The sequence below is a fragment of the Elgaria multicarinata genome, chromosome 6 (assembly GCF_023053635.1).
Source record: "Elgaria multicarinata webbii isolate HBS135686 ecotype San Diego chromosome 6, rElgMul1.1.pri, whole genome shotgun sequence".
NCBI classification, from domain to species: domain Eukaryota; kingdom Metazoa; phylum Chordata; class Lepidosauria; order Squamata; family Anguidae; genus Elgaria; species Elgaria multicarinata.
Genome location: NC_086176.1, coordinates 73,532,189 through 73,555,905, shown reverse-complemented (window position 1 = coordinate 73,555,905; position 23,717 = coordinate 73,532,189). Strand labels below are relative to the sequence as shown.

The 23,717-nt window shown below is 45.0% G+C and overlaps 1 protein-coding gene across 1 annotated transcript in view; it reads right to left on the bottom strand.

The window, feature by feature from the left end:
• The window catches only part of PCSK1 (proprotein convertase subtilisin/kexin type 1), a 42,223-nt gene that overhangs the window by 5,044 nt on the left and 13,462 nt on the right, over window positions 1-23,717 (bottom strand). The window contains exons 7-12 of the mRNA XM_063129584.1: window positions 19,711-19,883; window positions 14,480-14,692; window positions 11,620-11,720; window positions 10,059-10,292; window positions 7,794-7,951; window positions 3,037-3,170 (exon numbers count right to left, since the gene is read on the bottom strand). Coding sequence (XP_062985654.1) covers window positions 3,037-3,170; window positions 7,794-7,951; window positions 10,059-10,292; window positions 11,620-11,720; window positions 14,480-14,692; window positions 19,711-19,883 — 1,013 coding nt within the window. The remainder of the gene's footprint in view (window positions 1-3,036; window positions 3,171-7,793; window positions 7,952-10,058; window positions 10,293-11,619; window positions 11,721-14,479; window positions 14,693-19,710; window positions 19,884-23,717) is intronic.

Sequence of the window (23,717 nt, the reverse complement as noted above, 5' to 3'; positions counted from 1 at the left end):
TTTTCTAGTGTTAGAATTATTTGCACTCTGCACATGAATAAATGCCTTGTCTAGCATTGATTACTGTATTGCAAAACTGTACTATGATTGGTGGGAAGGTTCTGCCGTTGTTTCTAATTGAACTATAAATAAGTTAGCCTTTCCTGAAATTGGTGGGCAGTTCATCAGGTCCTCTGAGGTTTACCACCTTGCAGCGCTGCTCGTAATAAACTTTCTAAAGAGAGAGAAATTGTGTCTTCAGAGTCTATGACCACCACTCAGCGAACAAAGGGGACCCACCCTTTGGGGTCTCTCCACAGAGGGTAGAGGATACGAAGGACATTCTGCATTTCATTCCTGACTTGAAACTCATTGTCTTATGCCCTGCTTCATCCCTTGCTAGGGAGATATGGATTTTGTTAAATCCATTCCATCTGTGTTTCACAGATTGTCAGGCGTCTTTTGTTCTGTCACCTATTCATTGACAGAATAAGATTGGTTTTCACCAGAATTTCGTTCTACTTGCACTAAGGCACAGCTGTGCAATTGTGCATTAGTTAATGCAAATCAATGCACTAGTGCAGTGGTTCCCAAACTTTTTCAGGTCACCGCCCCCTTGGTTCCACGAACTCATGCCCAGCGCTCCCCTACCCTACACTATAAAAATCATTATTCAGAATAGCGGTTTTCAACGACCCACCAAGGAGGATAATATCAATAACATTCAAAACAGTAACAATTAATTGAATACTTAATTCAAAATCCAGTTGGTGTACCCTGCCACGCTGGCTGCAAACAGAGGCGTTCGCTCTCTTTTCCCTCCCTCCCTTGGCAAGCCTGGGGTGGGTGCTTCCCATTTAGAGGGGATTCTAGGAGTTGAAAGACTTTTTTCTGTCTAAACATGCATAAAATTGTGCCTTTAACTTTTGTCACACTAGCAGGAATCAAATAGGATTTCCTTCTTCAGTGGAACACACTTACTTAGGAGTAAGCACCATTTTGTTATAGGAAAGGATAATGCATTTTAATTAAAATTTTAAAATCATTACCTGCCACCTGGTACAGAGTTTTCCTATGGAAAACCTGGCTGGGACTGAAGTAGAGGGGCACTAATTTTACTGCACTTATTGTCTTTAAATATGGTTAAATATCCCACAGTTACCTTGCTATTCTATTTCTACAATTCATTTTCTCCTGTCTTTTCTTCACCTTCTCTTCGTTTTCAGGCTGAATCCTATGCACATTTACCTCAGAGTAAGTTCTATTGATCTCAGTGGGGCTTACTTCTGAGTAGACACACTTAGGATTGTGCTGCAGCTCTGTTTTTACGGTGACACAAGATACACACATACATGCTTACCAAAAGAACGCTTGAAAAAAGGGGGTTGGACACCCTGAAATAAGCAAGGGCAGATAGGAATTGTTTCAGCAAGCATTCTGGAAAAAGGTGCTGCTGAATCTTCTTTAGCCAGAAAGAACCTAGGGAATTGCAATTCTCTCTCCCTCCCCCTTTTCCTTTCTCTCCCAATCCTGTTGTGGTCCAGATTTGTTGGGGGGTGGGAGCACACACAAGAGACACACAGCCTCTCTCTCTCTCTCTCCAACCCCCCTCCCCCCAAGCCTCACAATAGCTGCTGGGCTAATTAGGACAGGAGGGTAGCAGCTCAGAGGGGAGATGGCCCCAATCTGCAATTCCTGATGGGGAGGGGGTGGGAAGGGAGCCTGGTGATACCTTGCAGCAGCAGCACAAACAGTCCTGCTCCCCACCCAGCCTGCTGGCTGACTGCTGTTCTGCCGTCCTCCACATGCTCCTTCCTCTCCGCCGCAGGGCTGCTGCACCCGCCTTGTGCAGCAACTATTGCGAGAGGTCTGCCGGGGCAGCTTGTAGGAGGGAGCAGCTCTGGCCGAGGGAGCGAGTGAGCAGGTGGTGGTGGCTCCAGCAGGAAAGAAGCCCTGGGCCCTCCTAAGCAAGAGAAGAGTGGGCAGAGCAGCTGAATTCGCGGCTCTTTCCTGCTCTGCTGCCTCCTGTGGGCGCTTCCCCCACCCCCTACTTCTGGTGGGGCCGCTGTGGGCTTGAGATAGGAGTAGGGAGCAACTGCGTGAGTGAGAAAGTCCTTCCTGAGCAGGAGCGGAGTGGGGAGAGCAGCTGAATTTGCTGCTCTTTCTCGGTTCCTGGGTTTTAGGACCTTCTGGAGAGACCACCTCGAGCGCCCCCCTGCTGCCCCTTTGCCTGTTAGCACCCTCTGTTAGCGCCCCCTATGCAATCCCACCACCCCCAAGGGGGCAGTACCGCCCACTTTGGGAACCACTGCACTAGTGCAAGTGCACATGTGCATATTACTGCAAATGCACACTTGTGCCATTGCACTAAAGTGCACTTGTGCTAAGGCAAATTAGCACAAATCCTCCCCCAAAGTGAAAAACTGGTCTGCAAGTGACTCAGAAGAAGCCAGTCTGCTGTGAAATCCACAGGTCACTTTCACAGAAATCCAAACTCATTTGAATCCATTGCAGATTTACCCAACATCCGTATCCATCATTTTATGTGTTTTTAATTCTTGTATGCAACCAGTGTTATAGCTTGGTTCAAATATTGAGTGGGGATTATTATTGCTCCATCCCTAAGTAAATAGGAAGCGTGCACTTTGAAATGAAAGGCCATAGTCTTAATTAATATCCCCACCATTAAAAACAACATCAGTAGGTGGACACCTCACCCACAGAAGCATTGAAGTTATTGAGCCATAAAATATACAATCTGAAACATAAGAAGAGGTGGCACTTAACTTTTACTCAATAAAGCCAGAAATCAATGGACACCATTTGTATTCCCCTCAACTTGCACCAGCATTTTAAAGCGGAGGAGGTTAATATCTTCAGCCTATTTCTTAAATATGTTTGGTGAGTTGGTGGTAATAGTTGGCATTTCAAAATGTTAGGTAATTGGGAGGTTGTTGATAATTTCACACTTCTAATTTCGAAGGCAGAAAATATATCCTCCTTCTCCTTATAATTCCACCCATGCATGTGACAGTTTCCTTTGCTTTCCTTACTCACCATATCAAGAACTTTTAAAGTCCATGTTCCTGATGGATCCTCTCCCCAGGTGTGAACTGACATAAAGTCCCAGTCTTTAAAGCCATTGGGTGACTTATCCCTTTGCCGCTCAGCCAGTAAGACTGTGTTGGTCCCTGCATTAGAGAAACGGAATGAGCATCACAATATATTAATATAGAAATTTTATTTATATTAATAAATACTAATAAATTATGATGATGATGATGATGATGATGATGATGGGTCATTTAAGGTAAGCTGATGCAGCATAGCAGAAAAAGGAAATCCTGTGTCAACAGTGGAGACATAGCGTGAGCTTGAGCAGAGTTTCATCTTGGACTACTTAGGATCATCACAGATAAAAGCAATAAGGAAATAGCTTGTCCCTCCAGACCTATGATCATGCATGAGTTGGTAATCCAAGGATTGCTATGTCATCCAAGGAGATTACAGAGTACCAGTAGATCAATACGCCGCCAAAGTGATTCAGCACATTGAAAGATACCAGTCTATGAGTTATAATGGAATATGTTGTATGACTTTCCGGAAGAATTGAGTCCTGGAAGTTAAGAAATTAAAGACTGGGATGATGTAGCTAATGAGGGACAGTAACCCTTTCGGGCCATGGGTACATTGGGCAATTTGAGAAACTATCCTGGCACCACCACAAAATGACTGTCATGGAAGGCATGGTAAAGAAATCCCAGCTTCTGGCAAGAACATGTTTTTTTTTAAAAAAAAAAAAAAAGTGGGTAAGTTAGGTCAGCTTGATGGTTCCAAGATAGGTGTTCGCAGGGTTCACTGGTGTCTATAGGCACCATGTTGCTTATCCCTGCTCTAAACCAATGTTCCCAATCCAATGCCCTCCAGAACTTTTGGACTGCAATCCTGAGCATCCTTGACCATTGGTGGTGCTGGCTGGGGCTGATGGGAGTTGTAGTTGAAAACATCTGAAATGCACCAGGTTGAGGAAAGATGCTCTAAGGTGAGAATCACCATCAGGTTTCACACCATCCAGTAGCAGATTCTTGAACTGCCTACTAAGTCGCTCATGAGTCATGGTGGAGCATGAGGAGTGGCCTTGGCTGTGGTGGATCAGAAGACAAAAATGGGGATGATTCAGGCAGTGCATCATAATGCACTCCCATGCCTCCCATGGCAGCTAAGGAATTCCATGAATCTCGGCCATTACCTGCAGTTTTGCAAGCCATTGCAAACCCCCTCCAATGAGTTAAGTATTAGTTCCCTTCAAGCATTGGAAGGAGCACCAGGGTTGCACCAATGCCCCCTGCTCTGACACCACATGGCTTCCTCTGCTCTGCCACCAATGTCCACACATTAGGTATGCAAGTCTGAGCAGGAGATGCCTACATGTCTAGATCTCTATCCATGTAGGCTTCTATGGGGTGTGTAACCATGATTACTTAGGGGTCTGGCTCCCATGGAAGCCTATGTCCATAGAGGTTTATGTGCAGAGGCTTCTCCTGCTCAGACATCCATGCTTAATGTGTGGATATGCGGGAAGGGGAGGACTGGAAGCTATGCTGGTCCAGAGCCTTTTAATATATGGACCGCCTTACACAGAACACATATTACTGCACATTATTGTGGAAATGCAGGTTCTGCATGTGCCAAAGATAGCTATCAGGACTGAGGTTTAAATACGAGTTTAGCCAAATTTAGGCTCATTGGCCCTGCTTCTATAATGAGTGAGGCTTGGTCTCTTAAAGGAGCCTGGCCTGTTTTAGAATCTCAGACTAACATGACAGAGGCCTAATCTACACCAATCAGGATATTGCACTATGAAAGCAGTATATAAAAGGCAGGAGACCAAACACTATGAAAGTAGTATGAAAGTGGTATATGGTATGTGTTAATGGGCCCCAACAGTTGTCAGTGAACTTCAATACCACTATAAAGCAGTAGTGTGCCTCCTGCCTTTTATATACTGCTTTCATACCACTGTCATAGCGCTATATCCTGCTTGGTGTAGATTAGGCAGAATCACAGGCCAGAGTATGCTAGTGTCTTCATAGCCCAAGTTCTCAGAGTCTGATGGTAATGCTACCACCTCTAGATGCAGAGAAGCTAAGCCCTGGGGACTTTCTGGTGAACTGGGTCCTGGCGAGCTACGCCAAGCAGGGGGGATTCCACACGTCGTACTGAGGGCGCTTCCATGCGCCCCTAGTGCGCACCCAAAGCGATCGTGTAGCTTGCTTGGAAGAGACGAGGAAGAGGCGTCCTTGCCGCCGCCACCCACCTACCTCCTTGCCGGCCGGGTCGGAGAGCTCGGCGGAAGAAGTCGGGGTGGAGAGCGCCGCCTTCTTCGGCCGAGCTCTCCAACCCGGCCGGCGAGGAGGTAGGTGGATGGTGGTGGCGGCGGCAAGGACGCCTCTTCCTCGTCTCTTCGAACAGGCAAGCTACATGTTTGCTTTGGGTGCGCACTGGGGGCGCATGGAAGCACCCTCAGTACGATGTGTGGAATCCCCCCTGCTTGGCGTAGACGAGCCCCAGGGCTCCGGATCCTCTGAAGATGAGGGTTCAGGGTCCTGGTCAATGACGAATTGGTTCTTAAAAGCCTGCAAAGTCTTGGCTTTGGTTTGGTTTTTGAAGTAATTATTCAGACTTGATGGTTGGGAAATTAATTTCAAAATACACTCTGTGGGGAAACACACTGCCCACGCTCAGGGATGAAACTGCCTAGTCTGAAGTCAGACTGCTGGTCCATCTAGGTCAGCATTATCTACATTGAATGACAGTGGCTCTCCGGGATTTCAGGCAGGGATCTTCCCCAGCCTTACTTGGAGGGGCTAGAGATTGAATCTGGGACCTTCTGCATGCAAAGCATGTGCTCTACCATTGAACTATGGGCCCTTCTCATTTCACTTGTCAAACCTATTCTGCAGCCTGCAACACATTTAGTCTTGCTGACAGTAGAACTGCTCTAGAGTAAACAATCTGGAGATTACAACCTAAACGAACAGGTAAGGGAGGTGGCTTCTCCATTTTCCAAGCTGACAAGATCTATGGCCTCTCACACCACTATTTGCCCATGTCACAGATCCAACCCAAAAGTGGGCAAAGCACCAGAAAGTCTCATTGCTAATTTTGATGAGTGCTAGAAAGAGCGTTGACCATGAACCACCCTAAACAACAACAGCAACAAAGACAGGTCTCAATATGTGGTGTAGAAGCGATGAGATAGGCGAACTCTCTTATAGAATGATTCTGTTGCCAAGACGACAATGTCTGGGTGGTACAGTTCAAGCTCTCCCACACGCCCTCCATCAAACAGACTTATAGTCCAATTAGAACACAGCTGGATCTTCTGACTTTGCACTATTGATCTTAGCAGGAACTTGCATTCACATAATTTAACACACATAATTTGAGCTGCTTGGTTTTGTTGGGCTTGTTACAAGATAATACATAATAAGATCCCCATCCACATGCAGCAGCATGGAATGCCATCCAAAAGCAGCCTTGTGGATGCACATTTCTATTTTGAAATTTCAGAGGGGTTCCCCCCTTCCAATTTTAATGTGTTGATAGATTAGTATTCCACTTCCTAAGGTGCCCCTAATCCAAGGGTGTCAAGTAGGGTGGACATATGGAAAGGAGGACAGGGCTCCTGTATCTTTAACAGTTGTATAGAAAAGGGAATTTCAGCAGGTGCCATTTGTGTGCATGCAGCACCTGGTGAAATCCCCTCTTCATCACAACAGTTAAAGCTGCAGGAGCCCTGTTGTTGTAAATCACCAGCGTTACAGAGATAAGCAGGGAGGAAATGTCAATAAACAAGCCATAGTCAAAAGCCAAAGTATCTGTCCAAAACTTGGTCAACAATACTGGAATCAGGAAGCCTCAAAGCGTAGTCAAAGTCTGGTCCAAGGTTAGGTCTAGGCAAGTTTCAGAAGCTGGTTGGCAAGGAAGAATAACAATTGCTTCCAGCAAACCCCCCCCCCCCCTGTGTATCTCAGGCTTTCTTTATACTGTGCTGCTGATGCCTGAATGAGGCCGTTGGATGAGGCGTTGGATTGCAGCTAGCTTCTGTGAAGGGCTCCTCCCCAAACTCTCTCAGGCTCCGCTGTTCAGCCTTTCTCCTCTATCTGAAGCAGAGGCAATCAGAGACACAACACCTGTCCTCTTTCTTTTGTATCTGGTCAAAATGGCAGAGTTCCTGCAGCTCTAATTGTTGTGATGAAGGCATTTCACCAGGTGCTGCATGCATACAAATGACACCTGCTAAAACTCCTTTTTCTATACAGTGGTCGAAGACACAGGAGCCCTGTCGTCCTTCTCATATGGTCACCCTAGCATCAAGCCTCTTTTAGCCCTAGGGCCGAATTCAATTTCACAGAAGATCTTGGAGGCTGCATCCCAGCGGTGGACAGTGGTGAAGGCAAAAGATGTGGTGCCAGAGGTAAAAGGAGCAGGGCCCAAATACAAAACCTACCAGCATATTTCGAGCTCAATGTTTGGACGGCCGGGAGCTGAGCCTTCGCAGAGGCATTCCAACCTTTTAGAATGGGGAAAAACTGTGCAGAAACTGAGGAACCACCAAATGATTAGCAGGCAAGGAAATGGGATGGGCTAGATTTTGCCCATGGACCTGAGGTTCGACACCCCTGCCCTGATCCTTATATCTACCACAGTACTAGAAATGAGTAAAAACAAAAACAAACAAAACTCCTGTTGGTTGTGCCTAGGGTACAATTACTAGACAGAGCAGAAATAGATGGAATTGTCTCCTTTACCTAATGGAGAAGTTAGGGTCACATGTAGATCACCTCTGCGGGAATATTCAATCGTTGCTTTGAACTGCACATGTTCCAAGGATTTAATGGCATTTTCTTGACCTTCACAAGCTGTTGTGGGAATTTCAATGGTAACTTCACCATTAGCTCTTAACAACCTGGCAATATTATGGGAAATTGTTTGGTTATTTTCTTCATTTATTTCATGAAGTTTGGGTGTATGTGTGTTTATCAACCATGATATTAATAATCCAATTGAAAGATCTGGGCAGTTTGCTTTTTGCAAAATTCTTTAAAGGTAGATTCTGGGTGAATGAGGAGGGCAATTATTTTGTTTTCTGAGTCTTGTACTTCATAGCTCCAGCATTAGCTCAGCACTTGAAAGCCTCGGGTAGCTGCTCTGGGTCTACTATCAAAGATGTCTGCTCTAGGCCCTTTCTGCTAGGGAGCTAAGAACTAGCTTTCTAATTTTCACACAGTGTCCTGGAATGATGCTATGTCTCGTGCTGCAGAGCACTGTGGGAAATTGTATTTATTTATTGCATTTCTATACTGCTCAATAGCCGAAGCTCTCTGGGCGGTTTACCATGCAGCTGTGAGGAAAACTCACAGCTGGGGGGATGAATAGGGGAGCCAGGTGTCAGAGGACTCTCCTGTTTTTGAAGGCAGCCTCTATTTGAAGGGATGACCTGTTCAATTCTGGTTTAAAGAACTATAAGAGCTGTTGTGAATCATCAGTTAGCAACTGGTCAACAGGCTTGACAGACTGGCACACAGCTGAGCTGGTCACAGTCTTCCACAGTGAGATGTGACGTACAGCATTTCTATTTAAATTATTATTTTAATTTGCATCAATACATATATATTAGCATATGCAAATATTATGCACATCCCTATTTCTTTTTTGTCCTCTTTTTGGGTGCTGCATCTTGTTTTCATTTTTTTATATTCATAAGGGACAGTGTAGGAGCTGGCCCTGTTTCTTACAACAACCAATCTTCTTTAATAATAATATCAATCAATTTTTCATTTTCACTTTAAAATGCACCTAAATGGTGTTCAATATTCCTGCAACAGCATCCTTATCACAGAAGAAAATTTCAATATATCACTGTGCAGAGAACAAAAAGATTCAACCGTGGTATGACATTGGGTTTGTGGGGAAGGGTTGAGGGCCACGTGGCATCGTTTATAACTAATACTTGCAACCAGATTGAGGTTGCAGATCTGAGGCCAGATCATTTGGTTACCCCAAAAGTCATAGAATCCTAGAATCCTAGAATAGCAGAGTTGGAAGGGGCCTACAAAGCCATCGAGTTCAACCCAGGCCATCGAGTCCAACCCAAGTCAGCTCTGTGGGTTGAGAATGGTTGACTTTGCTTTGTTCATTTCCACTGTAAAGACACTGAACACAAGGCTTAGGTTGAACTGAAATAAATGTGTGCATTGCAAGCACAAGATTGATTTTGTTAATTTACTACCAGTCTTACACAGACTGCATCGGGCAAAATGGTTCTTTGCCCTCTTCCTACATCCCTAGAAATATCTGGGTAACTGAAATAGTACTTGCTGACATTTTTAGAACGAAATAAGCAGATTCATAATTATTTGAATGCATTTATTCTTAATTTAATATGCTTGAATTCAGTCTCTTAAAAGTGTTGAGATTTAGCTGTCCTTCCTAAGTGCAGTGGTGTGTTGATATGTGTGAAGTGGTAGCCACTTCCAAAATCCTGCTGCTTGTACCAGCTGGGGCAGGATATTTTTTGCGGTGTGTGTGTCTTTCCACAAGCAGGAAGGAACTGCTGGTGGAATATTTCCCCCCTCCCTCACCCTGCATCCTTCTGCATGATCCGTAGATCTGCTCTGGAGGGTTGAGGGACACTCTGGAACAGATCTGCGGCACATATGCGGGGTGCAGGGGTGCGAAGAGAACAGGAAAGTCCTGCCACACAAGGGGATATCTGCTTATGCAAGTGTTGGATTCAACCCATTGGTTCCATGGGGTGGGAGATTAGTTATCCAGCATCAAGATGGTCCTCCCAGTTTTGGGTCATCTCCTGCAATTGCAGGGGGGTTGGACCCAATGGATCCAAGGTCACATTTGGACTGCCCCATTTCGGGGGCATTGTTCTTCCAGAAGGAAGCAGTCCATGGGAGCAATTAAAAAGCGTTGTTCATGGGAGTATTGTTTCTTATGAATCAGACTTCAAATAAAAGCATTGTCAGTTGACAGAGGCTATTCACTACCAATGAAACTCTTACCTTGGCTCAAAGCTGCTGTCCTTAACAATGCACTCTTTCTTTTCTGGTACTCCTTTCCAGGTTTTAGGGTCAGCCAAATCTACCAGTGCTTTAGCATTGAGTAATCCAAATCCAAATCTGCTGTTCACCATCATCCCAGCTCCATTTTTCTTCCATCCTTGATTGTTGGCCAATGGATCGAATTCAGATGTCCAGACTACCAAGTGTTGCATATCCCTCCAGGTTAGATTAGGACTATCACAAACAAAATTCTAGTCAATTTCTAAACATTTCACTCAATGGTCTTTGGCCATAATCCATATATATCCACACAGAACACATTCTTTCCACTAGGTGAGGCTACTTTCAGGAATTTTGGGGCACCCGGAAAAATATGCTGGAGCAAAATATCCTGGCATTCTTCAGATAGACCTAGCAATCAGCCTCTCCCTACTGGGATCTCCAGACATATATTTGGCCCTAAAACCATGAAGGAAGATTCTCACAATAAGGTAGTGACTTATTTTGGGATAAAGGAACTTCTTTGCATGAGCTGGGATTGTAGGCTAGGTGATAAATATTACACTATTATTCAATATTTATTTTTCTGTTCTATTTATGATGGCGTCATATTTGTTCACCATTTTGTATTTATTATTGGCCTTTGTCATTCCAGTCTTCATTTCAAGCTCTCTTAGAAAGACTTAAAAAAAATTCAGCTGGAAAGGGGAAGACAATCTGTATTTTAGTTGAAATCTCCCCCACCCCGCTCCAAATTTCATTCAGCGTATGAAGAAGATCATGAGCTTGAAACCTGCATTCCCAATAAATATTTGACACTGCCTGTAGATTTTGGGTTTTGACTGTATTTTAGACAGTTTGGGAAGCTGTGGTATCTGAGTAGAGACAACGCAGCTGACTTGAAAGATGTGAACTACTTTAGAGAATGATACCGTTATCTGTATTGTGAAGATGACAGGGGAGAAAAGGAGGGAGTACTTAAAGATCAGTCCATTCCAGGTCCAGGTCAGTTTCACATGCATTTATTCCTATATTAGTTCCATTCAGTTTTGGCATCAATCTTGAAAAATGTTTAAACATCTGCATGGAAACTTGTATTTTAATATTTAATTACAAATTGTTCTGCAATTTTTTAAAATTAAAAAAATCACCATCTAATGACGAAATGAAATGGATTTATGAATGAACATATGTGAAACTGACATGGACTTTAAATACGTTAATCTGCCCATCCCTACTTTTAGTACACTCTCTCTTTCTCACCTGTATTTAAATACTTATTTAAATTAGTATTTTGGATGTATTTTTTCACAAAATATGAATTTCTAAGTGTCTTTTCTCTATCTGAAAATACACCATTTTATACCTATTTTGGTATGGTTTTATTAAGCTGAGAAAAGCATCACAAAATTTGGAGAAGTACAAAATCCGAAGGATAACTTTGTTCCAATCCATCCTCACATTAGTCCAGGATGTGCAGATCTGGTCAGTTTACTTTAAAATGTGGACCAAACAAAATCTTCAAGCATCCCTAACTAAAAGGGAGTTTAAGAAGACTTACTTGGCTTCGAGGGCAAGAGCAAAAATTCCTGCAGCCAGGGGGGCAGAAGCTGAGGTCCCAGTGTGAGTAGATGTGCATTCATCATGAAGATCAGCACTAATCTGAAGGATATAAACACCATGCAAATGTTACAGCATCTGCCTGAGTTCAACATTGACAAGCACAAAAGCGCTATTATTTATGCGCTGTATCAACTACAACCTTAGAGCACTTTTCATTTTTCATACAAAATAATTTGGCTGGGATTTGAAAACTCTTCCTTCCCACATCTATTTTAAGTATCATTTTTGTATCCAAATGGCTCATATTGAAGGAAAATACTTCCACATCAAACAGCTTGCCTTATTCTGAGAACCCACGAGTATAAACATAAGTGTTTCAGAGTTACTAATGAATCATAAAATGTATCATTGTGTTAGGCCTAGGACATTATAAAATGATTGCCGGCTTTAAAATTACACAGAGGTTGAGAGCAAATGTTCTTCTTCTCCTTCAACAGAAGCACAGCACTATAATTTGGGGAAATGAAACAGATGGTTTATTAAAAAATGAAGTGTCTCACTATGACAAAGTACCTAAGGCATCTGCTTGTACAATTATAATTTGTGGAAGTAGAGAATTCTAATACGTACATGTAGTTGATTGCACTTACTGGGAACTTTAGAACTCTGCCACAAAAAGCTTTTTGGAAGGGTGGTTTTTCTGACCAGTCGCCTTAGCTATTTTGTCTCTGCTGTCTCTGCTTCTCAAAAAGGAGTGGGCTTGGATTCAGTTTTAGCTCTGTGAACTGGACTGTCGGAAGTGGACCCTTCCATTCCGTCTTCCCCAGCACAGTCCCCCACCCCATCCCACCCCGCTCCCCTGAAAATGCTATACGGAGAGTCAGGAGACCCTGCTGAATGGAGTGAACTGTGGTGCAGGGAGGGGGAGACACCCCACCCCCTAAATCAGGCATCTTTTTTGAGGGAAGCACTTTGTAGTGAATATGTGGAAGATCATCGCTATCTTGAGGAACTAGTGGCGTGCAGAATTTCCTTGCCCATGTCTAGCGTGCCATTTGGGCCTGCTTATTGAGCTGTCTAGCTATGCCTTTTCATTAGTTCCCAGGGTTAATTCTGTTGATGCTGTATATCTGAAGGATGGTAGATGAGCCCTTGGCAAAATCTCAAGGTTACCGCTACTTGTTGTCAGCCAGAGTAGTTGAGATGAGATGTGTTGGCTGCCCGCCTGCCCATTCTTGGGGGTGGTTTCCTTCCAGTCTGAAACACTCTTGAATTCATTGGACTATGTCCATAATAGGAGGGATCAATCGGATAGTATATGACTCTCTGGGACCCTTCCAAGGGGCAGAACAAGCTGGTCAGATGCTGTATAACCAGAGTCCATTATGTGGTCATTTTCACTTCTGAGTTTATCTTGCTAAGTTAAGATACTGGGGTTCTCAGATGGAGAAGGGATCTTGCTTTTAATGTATTGTCTTGCTTTTCTGGGGCTGTCTTCATGGTGCTGAGTTAGCACTGCCTCCCTCCAAACCCCCAGTTTTCCTCTCCCACGGTGGTGTCGGGTAATCCCAACACTGAGGAGGTAGCATGGGTTTTTCCTGTTTAGATCTGGGTACAGGAGCAGGGGCCCACCCTATTCCTGGTGGAAGGCCAGCGGATTGGCTCTGGGTTGGTCCTGGAGTGACATCAGACTTCAGAAGTCCAGTACTAATCTAACTCCCATTGAAAAAATCAGGTAAGTCCCTGACTTTTTCAATGCACAGCTTTGTAGGAAAGCCCTGGGGTGGCTGTGAAGCTGTGGCTGTGTTGTATAACTGACACAGCACAGATTCACAGCCACCATGGGGCTTTCCCCATATACAGACAGCCCCCTGCTTTATTAGCCTCTTCCAGCTAAATAAACTTCTTTTTGCCTTCAACCATTGGTGTGTTTATTGTCTCTGATTATCCAACAAAGAACCATTCTCCTTCGCAAAACACCCTTCCGTTAATGGGCTTAGATCTAGAACCATTCTTCTGCTAGCAGGAAGACACCTTTGGTGAAACAGGGCTTCCATGTCTTGTTCTTCCTCGCCGCATGCCCTTCAAAACTGCTCTGGAGGGTTGGAGGATCTTCCAGAGGAGATTTGGAGAGTGCATGAGGGACTACAGTGGGGAGGAGAGGATGTGGAAGACCTGTTCCACCAGAAGTATCCTGCTCATGGAAAAACAATTCTGGATCCAACTCATGGAAGGCACAACTCCCAGCATCCATCAGCCTGCCATGCTGGGTGGTGGGTGCTGGGAGTTGTAGCCTGGCACATCTGATGGACACCCAGTCAGAGAAGGCTATGGAGCAATTATCTCACTCAAATGAAACATGAGTGCAAAAAACTCATGTTTTAGCCATTTAACCCCTATTGAGGGTTGCATTAGCCCCATTCAGACACTCAGTGTACAATAAACATGTGAGGAAGGAGCGCAGTCTAGCTCCTCAGATGTTACCATCACCCTGTATTCATGAGGGGGTGACTTTCTGAAAAGGAGAGCCTCTTGTACCTGTGACAGCTCTCCATATGATTGAGAATGCTGGAAAAACAGTTCTCAATTGCGTGGAGAGCTCTCCTCTTCAGAAAGCCACCCTCTATAAGTACAGAGAAACAGAAATGTCTGTGGAGGCAGGACAGGGCTAGAGTGCTCCCTCACCTCATGCATTTACTGTACCAGAAACAAAATGGCTGGATAGGTCTCTTTGTGGAAGAACGAGGCCTATTAGGAAATAAAACATGAATTAGGCGATACCCTTCCCCACCCCTCCAGATTGTGCATTTATGCAAAAGCCTCAAAAATGTGTGTTAAATATGGTAAAAACAACCTACAATTTTCTGGTCAGTGTAATCCCCACTGCTGTATGCTGTGGCCAGTGTTGAAGAGCACTTCTCTGCATACCAGGGAGAAAGGCCTTGCTGGGAGGCACTGCTGATGGAGACAGTGTAGATGCTATCTGTGTAGCCATCGCAGTCGCAGTTATCGCCTTGGCGGCCACCGTTCCCAGAAGCCCAGACGAAGATGGAGCCTTTGCCCTTTCGACCCTAGGGGAAATGAAAGGAGGGGGCAGGATGATGGCAAGGACTAAAGCACATCCCCACAATGATTATTGTCATGTCCTCTTTGTGGATGGCACACGTCAAAATGAATAATTCATACAAATCAGTCGGGGTCCCCCAAGTTCAATGGAACAATATAGTTACCTCTATACAGCAACATGCAATTGGTGCAAGAGTCCAACCGTCCATTTATTGAGTGGCTCTAAAGCCATCGGACATTAAAGAATAGTCTGAGGGGCAAAGATCAGTCACAAAATGTTGAAATTTGGCACAGTGTCTCTATACGAAACGTTTATTTGTCTGGGGAAATCCTTTCATACAGTCTAGGACCTTTTCTACACCTACGGGCCTTCGGGGAGGGAGGGGGGATGATCCCGGACTTACCTGCTTCCAGGATCATCCTTGGGCATCTAAACGGAAGTGCAACTTCCTGGAAGGCAAGAGGGATACCCACCGCACCCGCAATTTTTTAAAAAACGACAACATAGGAGCCAGAGCACACTTGCGCTCCAGAGAAAAGTAAAAAAAAGAAGCCCCCCCGCTCCCCCCACCCCAATGTCCCTGGATTCACCCCAGCTCAGCTCCTTTCCTGACCTGACCCCCGCTACTTGCAGGGAGGAGGGGGAAAGCCGGGACAGGCACCCACACTGCTCTCCCCACGGCCTGAGTTTGATCCCAGCAGAAGCTGGTTTCAGGCAGCTGGCTCAGGTCGACTCAGCCTTCCATCCTCCTGAGGTCAGTAAAATGAGTACCCAGCTAGCTGGGGGAAAGGTAATAATGGCTGGGGAAGGCAACGGCAAACCACCCCGCTATAAGGCCTGCCAAGAAAACGTCAGCGAAAGCTGGCGTCCCTCCAAGAGTCAGTAATGACTCAGTGCTTGCACGAGAGGTTCCTTTCCTTTCCTATCCCAGGGAAATGGAGGGATCATCCCTGCCTGCACCCAGGATCCCCTGTGCATCATTTGGACACACAGGGACGATCCAGGGATGATTCCAGGGGAAAAGGCAGGTGTAGAAAGGGCCTAGGGCCGGGGAACCTCTGTTGGTCTGCAGGCCAAATTCAGTTGTAAGGGCTGTCTGAACATCGTCTTTACCCTGTGGTGGCTACGACTCAGCGTTGAGTCAATTATATGATGCAGCTGCCAATTCACTGCCACCACAGGGCAAAAAGACAAAGATGCACAGCTGAAAAGTTGGGGACTTACCCATACTTTTCCTGCTGGATCGAGGTCAATATGGCCCTTCCACCATCTGTCCTCGCTCCAGCACCACACTGGGGACATCCCCACATGGTTGCTGGAAGCTGGGCAGATTACCTGAAGCCACCCCTCAGCAGCAAAAGCGCACGGTCTTTTAAAAAAGTGCAGGCAACCCAGTACCATCACTGCATTCCAGTGATGGGCAGCCAAAGGCAAAGGAGGTGGGACCAGACGCATAAGAGGTGGGGCCAAAAATGCAAATAAGTACCATCACATCGGAGCTTATTGGGCAAAGTTGGAAAACCACCAAATGATCGATGGCTGGGAGAAAGCAAAAGGATGTGTGGTCATCTGGGGAACTCCAGAGGAACAGCTTGGGCCTCCGTGAGGGCCAGGTTTGGTCCCTGGGCCTGAGGTCCCCCATCCCTGGTCTAGGGACAGAACAGGTACAGTGGTTTGGAGAGGCAAGGGCTTTTGAAGGATCAGCTTCTGAGTGTCAGGAAACAGAGTGTGCAGGAGGAGTGAGGAGAAAAGAACAAGCTGTGAGGAAGCCTCACTGTGCAGGACAGAGGCATTTTTACGGATAGGGAGGTGCAAGGGCTGGAAGTCTGAAGCAGCACGTGTGGGTGCATAGGCTTTGCACCCAGAAGGTCCCACATCCAATCCTTGGCATCTCCAGTTGAAACTATCACAAAGTAGATGATGAGAAACATCTCTCCACCTGTTACCATGGAGAGGTGCTGCCGTTCAAAATAGCGCACTTTAATATCAAAAGCAGGAGCACTGTGCTCCAAGGACCCAGAAAGGTCATGATGGTGGGAGTGAATTTCACATATAGATCTGAAATAATTCGCCACATTTTAGCTGCATACTGCTCTTCCCTCTTAAAAAAAATATGGCTGGATAATGCACACTCCAGAACATGAGAGGGAAAGATTTTGACAGGGGAGCTGAAACTATATAATATGAAGCCAACATTTGGGGGAAGCTTCACCTCAGCCATGTCCAAATCAATTCTCGAGGCAATGTTTGAGGATTCCCTTGCTTTCGTAGTTTCAGTTTGCATGCAGATCTCCTTGTGGTGTGCAAGTATCGGGCTGGGGGAAATTGTTCATTATCCACAATGTCACAAGTATCCAATAGGAGCCAAACATGTTTCAGCTAGCACTCTGAACTGGAATGGCCCAAAATGGCTAATGAAAGAATCATTTCCCCCCAGCAACAATAAACTGCAGTCTGGTAGGGTGACCATATGGAAAGGAAGAGAGGGCTTCTGTATCTTTAACATTTGTATTGAAGAGGGAATTTCACCAGGTGCTGCATGCATAACAATGACACCTGCTGAAATTCCCTTTTCAAAACAAAGATATATCTTTTCAATATAAAGATACAGAAGCCCTGTCCTTTTCACATGGTCACCCTAAGTCTGAGGCCTGGGAGATCCCTGAAACAGAGACATGTGTCCTTGAGGAAAAATAGCTAAAAGAGTCCATGCAAAAATAAACAACATAAGCAAATAGATAATTTCATGTGGCATTTATCTATTTCATCACATGCTGAACATTTTATAAGTAAGCACAGAATAATTACAGGGAATTTTCATCATGCGGTGAACATTTCCTTTAAAAAGCGATCATTTAAATTTATCTTTAGATGTACAGAGTGCAAACATCTACAGCATCTAGCCAAAAGCATGGGGTGGCTTGTTTGTTTTTGGCTACTCAGTCTTCCATAATATGCCCAGTCAAATAGAAAATATATTCATCAATAATATAGAGAGAAACACATTGTAACCAACAATAATGATTGCTCAGAGGGAACAACCAGTGTTCCAGGCACATAGTTTTAAAAAGCAGAAACATGGGGAATACTAGGAATTAATTTCATTTCCTTGTATTGTAGATATGGCTGTGTATGATTCAACACCAGTGCATCGGTGTTGTTCTATGTTTGGCATGTACTTTTCATGGGGGTGGGAAATAGCAAAATCTACAAACTGTACTTTCCCGTTGTTTCAGAATCCATGGCTTTCCATTAATTAACATCAGGGACCGGTCATCCCCACTGTCTTCTTACAGCTTAGTGGCTGATGACTTGAGATCTTAATGATATAGGGCGAGATACAAATGTTTTAAATAAATAAATAATCTACACCAAGCAGTATATTGCACTATGAAAGTGGTATGTACAAGGCAGAAGCCAGACTACTGCTTTATAGCGGTACTGAAGTGCCCTGACAACTGTCAGGGCACTTGTTGACATGTACCATATACCAGGGCACTTGTTGACATGTACCATATACCACTTTCATAGTGCTATATCCTGCTTGGTGTGGCTCCTGCCTTTTATATGCCGCTTTCATACCACTTTCATAGTGCAATATCCTGCTTGGTGTAGATTAGGCCCTGGTTGATTATAGCAATTCATGGATTATGGTAATGTGGGGATTACAGCGTTACCACAGGAGCATTGAACCCCTTTCACTCTAGCTGAATTTCATTTAGGGAAGTTTGTTGGGGCAGCATCCCAGTGGTGGGTGGGGCCAAAGGGGTGGAGCAAAATATGCCAGTCTCTTTTACTTTCAAGCTCTTACTGCCAGTAACTAAGCCTTAGGAAAGTGCAATGATGGTGGGGGGATGCAGAAAAGTTGGGAAACTGCCATATGAATGAAAGGGGATGGGGGCATGGCTGTTGTGGAGCAATAGAGGGGTGATGTTGACCCCAGGAGTGGTGGGTGTAGCCTGTGGGACTGGGGTTCTGCACCCTTGGACTACCTCAACATTGTGGATTACAGTAGTCTGGTGGACCTTGTGGAAAACTTCATTTGTGGATTTATTGTTGATCAGTGGAGGCTGCTGGCTCCGATGTCATTGGGGCAGTGTTTCCGCTCTGAGTTTCAATCTGAACCAGTCAGAATGTCTCACTTTAAGAATCTCTAAAGGGGTAAAGCACCTTGGGCAGCTCCTTTAGAGTTCTGCCTGGTTCTGACTGAAACCCAGAGTGAACTCACCACCCCACTGACATCGGGACCACAAGCTCCCACTGTTGTTGATGGATTTATTTTTCTCTCAGGCGATAAAGTAACTTCTCTTTGAGTGTTCCATGTTTTGTGTGTCACTCTATGTTGATCATATGTATGAGTTGTTTTTATTTGGTTTTCATCTGTAAATATGGAAGTCTTGTTCATTTGCATTTGCTCATTATAAAGTTATTTCAAATCTTGATGTAAAATGGGCATCGTATCAGTTGGGGTTACACACAGAAACAACGAGTAGGATACTTTCGCAACATGCCTTCTCATCACCTTAATTATAACGAGACTGAGCTACGCGCGGGCCTATGAAATAATGCATCAAAATCTTGGCTTATAAAGCAAGACAAATGCAATATTCATGAGGTGGAGAAATTGCATTAATCTTTGATAGCATCTCTTTGCATACAATCTCATTAGTATTCAAAGTGAAACAAACAGACAAAGAAGGAAGCTGAAAAAGCAAGAAGAGTTTGAGGAAGATGAGCTGGCGGAGAATAATCCCTTAAGAAGACAATGTGGGCTAGAGTTACCCAGATGTTAAGTGTTTGAAATGAAAAGTGTTGCACTGCTCTCTTTCCACTTGTCTCTAGGGTGGATCCATTTATCTAAAGGAGTGTCTCTAAAATGGCAGAGCAAACGAACATGTGGGCAAACACATTTTCACATGGAACAAAGGATATCGCCCGCCCACCCCCGCTGACGCCGCCCCATTCTCTGGCATGTACAAACAGCTTTCAAATATTACCACTGTCTCTGTTGAGAGGCCTCACCTTTTTGATCCCGTATTCAAAAGCCTTCTGCGCCAGCCTGCCCGGACCCTCGACAGTTTTCCCATCATCATTTGGGCCCCAGCTGGCACTATAAATATCCACGTGATCTGGACTGAAACCAATTGAACTCGCTTCTATGGCATCTGTGACAATTCCATCCAGCATTCTTATGCCTGAATATGAGAGAGGGAAGGAGGAAGAGGCAGAAACTTGTAATTATTTTGTGTTTTCTCTGCATTAGCATGATAAAACATCACTTACTGACACGTACAAATGCATTGTCCTCCGCAGGAACATAAGAAACTGCCTTCCTAGGAGTCCGACCATGGATCCATCTAGCCCAGTATTGTCCACATTGACTGGTAGTGAACAATACTGGGTTTCAGGCAGGATTCTTTCCTTGCCCTACCTGGAGATGTGGGTGACCAAAGCTGGGACCTTCTTCATGCAAAGAAAGTGCTCTACCACTGAGCTATAACCCCCTCCATGAGAAGCTGCAAGGGCCTGAAACAGGGAAGGTTAACAGGGTGGCTGCCTTAGGCACCAAATTCTGGGGGTGCAAAATGACCTCCCAAAGGTGCTGGCTGTGGTACTACTCCAGTTCCTCCCCAATGCCGCCCACCCACCCATCCATACTGCCCAGAGAGCCTGCATGCCCACCCGATCTCTTGCTGTAAGGACTCTCTGAGGTTGAGAGATTGGGTGCGTGGGCATGGCTCTCCAGAGTGCTGACCAGGCCAAAATGCTGTACTTCGAAAGGTCCTTCCTTAAAGTGAGGAATTCTGGGTGAAATGGCTATTCCACCTCAACCAGAATGCTTCACTTTAAGAAAGGGCCTCTTGAAGCATGGCATAGAGGGAGAGGCAGGTGGCCGGGAGAGCAAAGAAGAAGAGGAGAAGGATGGTGGTGGCTGGAGAAGAGGAGGTCGGAGCAAGGGTAGTGGGGTCGGCAGGGATGGCCGGGGGTGTATGGGAGGGGGCAGAATTGGAGAGAAGGGCATGCGCCCAGGGGAGAGAAGTGAGGAGGCAGCAGCTGCATGTCCACTGGGGGCCCAAAGTATCACTTGCCTAGGGTGCCAGAATACCTAAGAGATGGGGACGGCCTGCAAATAGAGGACTCTAATTAGATAAAGGCAATTCAGTCCTAAAGCATTTTCATCAGTGGTGTGTAGTGGTCAATTTTGAACTGCAATTGCTCATCATGACAGTCCCCATAGCCATGCCCCCAAAGAGAGTTCAAAAATTCAGGTGGCTGCATTGATCTGTATCAAAACAAAAACAAAAAACAAAGCACAATTCTTGCACTTTTCATCTCCCCCAGGAGCAGGTCTTTTGTAACGCTAATGGGTCTTCATTGTCCATTCAAGACCAAGCAACTGTGAAATACTGTGCATTACCACGGGGAACACCATATTGTTGCTGGGAAAATCCATTTCTCCCCAGCTACCATGAGGATTGCAGCATGGCTAAGAGGGAACAGGGAATTCTGAGGGGGTGTTGGTGGTGGTGGTGGCAGATGACAGCAGCATCCCTGCTAATAAAGAAGTGCCAGGGCTACATCCCTGTGAGCCCTGGTTCTACGACACCACTGGTTTTCATTCATGACCTCCCATCTGGAGAACTGAGGCCCCCTTACTATCTCTTGCTTCATGCAGTAGGTTATAAAGTTGTAAAGCGGGATGCAAAAATCAGATTGGGAGGTAACATGTCTAATAGTTTAGAAACCAGCAGAAGATAAGGAAAGGGTGTCAGCACAGAAGAATTCCAGTGTGGAAACGCAGCAGCCTGAACAGTTGTCTGCAGTGCTCCATGGCTTTTGTCCCATTTTCAGTCTTTCTTTTTCTTTTTCTTTTTTTTTAAAGCAGCCTCTTTATCCCCTTTGGTGCTAAACCGCAGGTCTGTTTCAGAATCCTCCACTATGAGTGAATTTTAAAATTGTGTGCGTGTGTGAGACAGAAAAGAGGTTGTGTGCAACACTAACATACAATGCAAATAAAAGATAAGGAAGTGAAATGAATATCAAGGTAATTTGTTACACTGTTAGTAGAGCTATGAAGAAAGAAAATGGCTTTCATTTCACAGACTAGATTATTCTTGACAATGTGTTTGAATTACATACCTATCATTCCTGTAGCTTTTTGTTTCTTTTAAAAGAAATAAAAAGCCCAGCCCGCTGCAAATTATACCTTTCACTTAGACATGATCAAATCACATACAGGACTTGGGGAAATATGCACTAGATTTATTTTTAGTATAATTGGGCTGGTTACTATTTCCCTCCCTTTTCCTTGAAACACCTAGACATCTTTGGCAGCAATCCTATAATGCTTATCTGGGGCAAGGCCCATTGAACTCAATGGGACTTAATTCTGAGTAGACCTGCATGAGATTGCACTGTGTATGTGTGTGTGTGTGTGATAAAACCAACTTTTCCATTAGTAAGCCAAGTTAAGAGTTACTAGAAAACCAAATTGTTACATTTTCTATCATAGATAAAGGAAAACTGAGATTTAAATCCTGGAAATTAGAACGTGATCGAAGTGGGTTCTTCTTGTGTAGTGAAGGCAATGACATGACCACTTCAATATGCATGCAAGTTCATATCATGATAAATCCACAATGGCATCCCAATCCATCACAGGCATACAAGCAGACATAAGCCCTATTCAAGCCTTATTGAAAGTAGTAAAACTCACCACACAAGTCAGGTCACAACACAGCTCAGTCCCAAAGCATCCATGCATACAGTGCAAACTCCTGCAGTGGGGAGGTCCTCATGCAAAAACCTCCCTAGTGCACACGTTTGCACTGCCTTTGGGCAGAGCTACATTGTGACCTGACTAAAGTTAAAGCATCAACACACAGGGGGAAATCACATTCACTTACCTTTGCTTCTCCATCTGCATGTTTGTCCCTCATTACTTCCTCATTTGAAAGAGGAAGTAAACAACTTGCATGTGACCCATTCAGTGGGCCATTTTGATCCCGTTGCTTCTCCTGCACATGGCAGGAGATAGTGGCAACTTCCATGTTTAAAAATAAATTGGACTTACTGGGGTGTTTTATTGTTGCACAAAGAAGGCTAGAAGGGGTGGGAGGTGCGCGGGAGGCAGATGACGTCATGAGAGGGACCCACAAAAATCGATGAGTGCCCAGCAACGAGCGTGCAATAACATGCACATCTGATGGAGCTCTTACACTTACAATAGAGATTATGTCTACCTGTCTGTGATGGTTTGGAATGCCACTACTGGATTTGTGATGTGACATCAGGGGTGGGGCTACTCACCACAGCCCGGTTCTAGCTCATGTGGTGAATTGTACTATTGCAGGGAGGGGGCTGGTTAAAATCTCCCCTCCCCAGCAATCTTGAGCCAGATCACTGTTTCCCTGCTGCCATTAGCTGCAAGAAAACAGTGACCTGTGCATCGGGACTACTGATAGGGGGCTGTGATTTAAATACTCTTCTCCCCCACTATGATCCTAATCCAGATGGTGAAACATCTATCTGTTCCCCACCCTCCAGCCAATGGCTGATCCGCTGTGCAGTGGAGGAAAGTGGAAGGGGTACCCATGGGCTACATTGAGAGCAGCCAAGGACCACAGGTTTTCTATAGGTGTACTATAGCATGTCACTGTTGTAGAAAAGCCTTCCAGACTTAACGCATCATCAGACAAGTGTTTTATTGCCCGCTCGTTACTGGGCACTCACGGATTTTTGCAGGTCCATCTCATGACATTGTCTGCCTCCTGCGCACCTCCCACCCCTTCTAGCCTTCTTTGTGTGACAAAAAAACACCCCAGTAAGTTTGACTTATTTTTAAAGCTGGAAGTTGCCACCATCTCCTGCTGTGTGCAGGAGTAGCAGTGGGATCAAAACAGCCCACTGAATAGGCCACATGCAAGTTGCTTGCTTCCTCTTTCGAAAGAGGAAGCAATGAGGGATAAATGCGCGGGCAGAGAAGTGAAAACTAGGCTGACAACCATTACCCAGAGGACCTTCTCTTC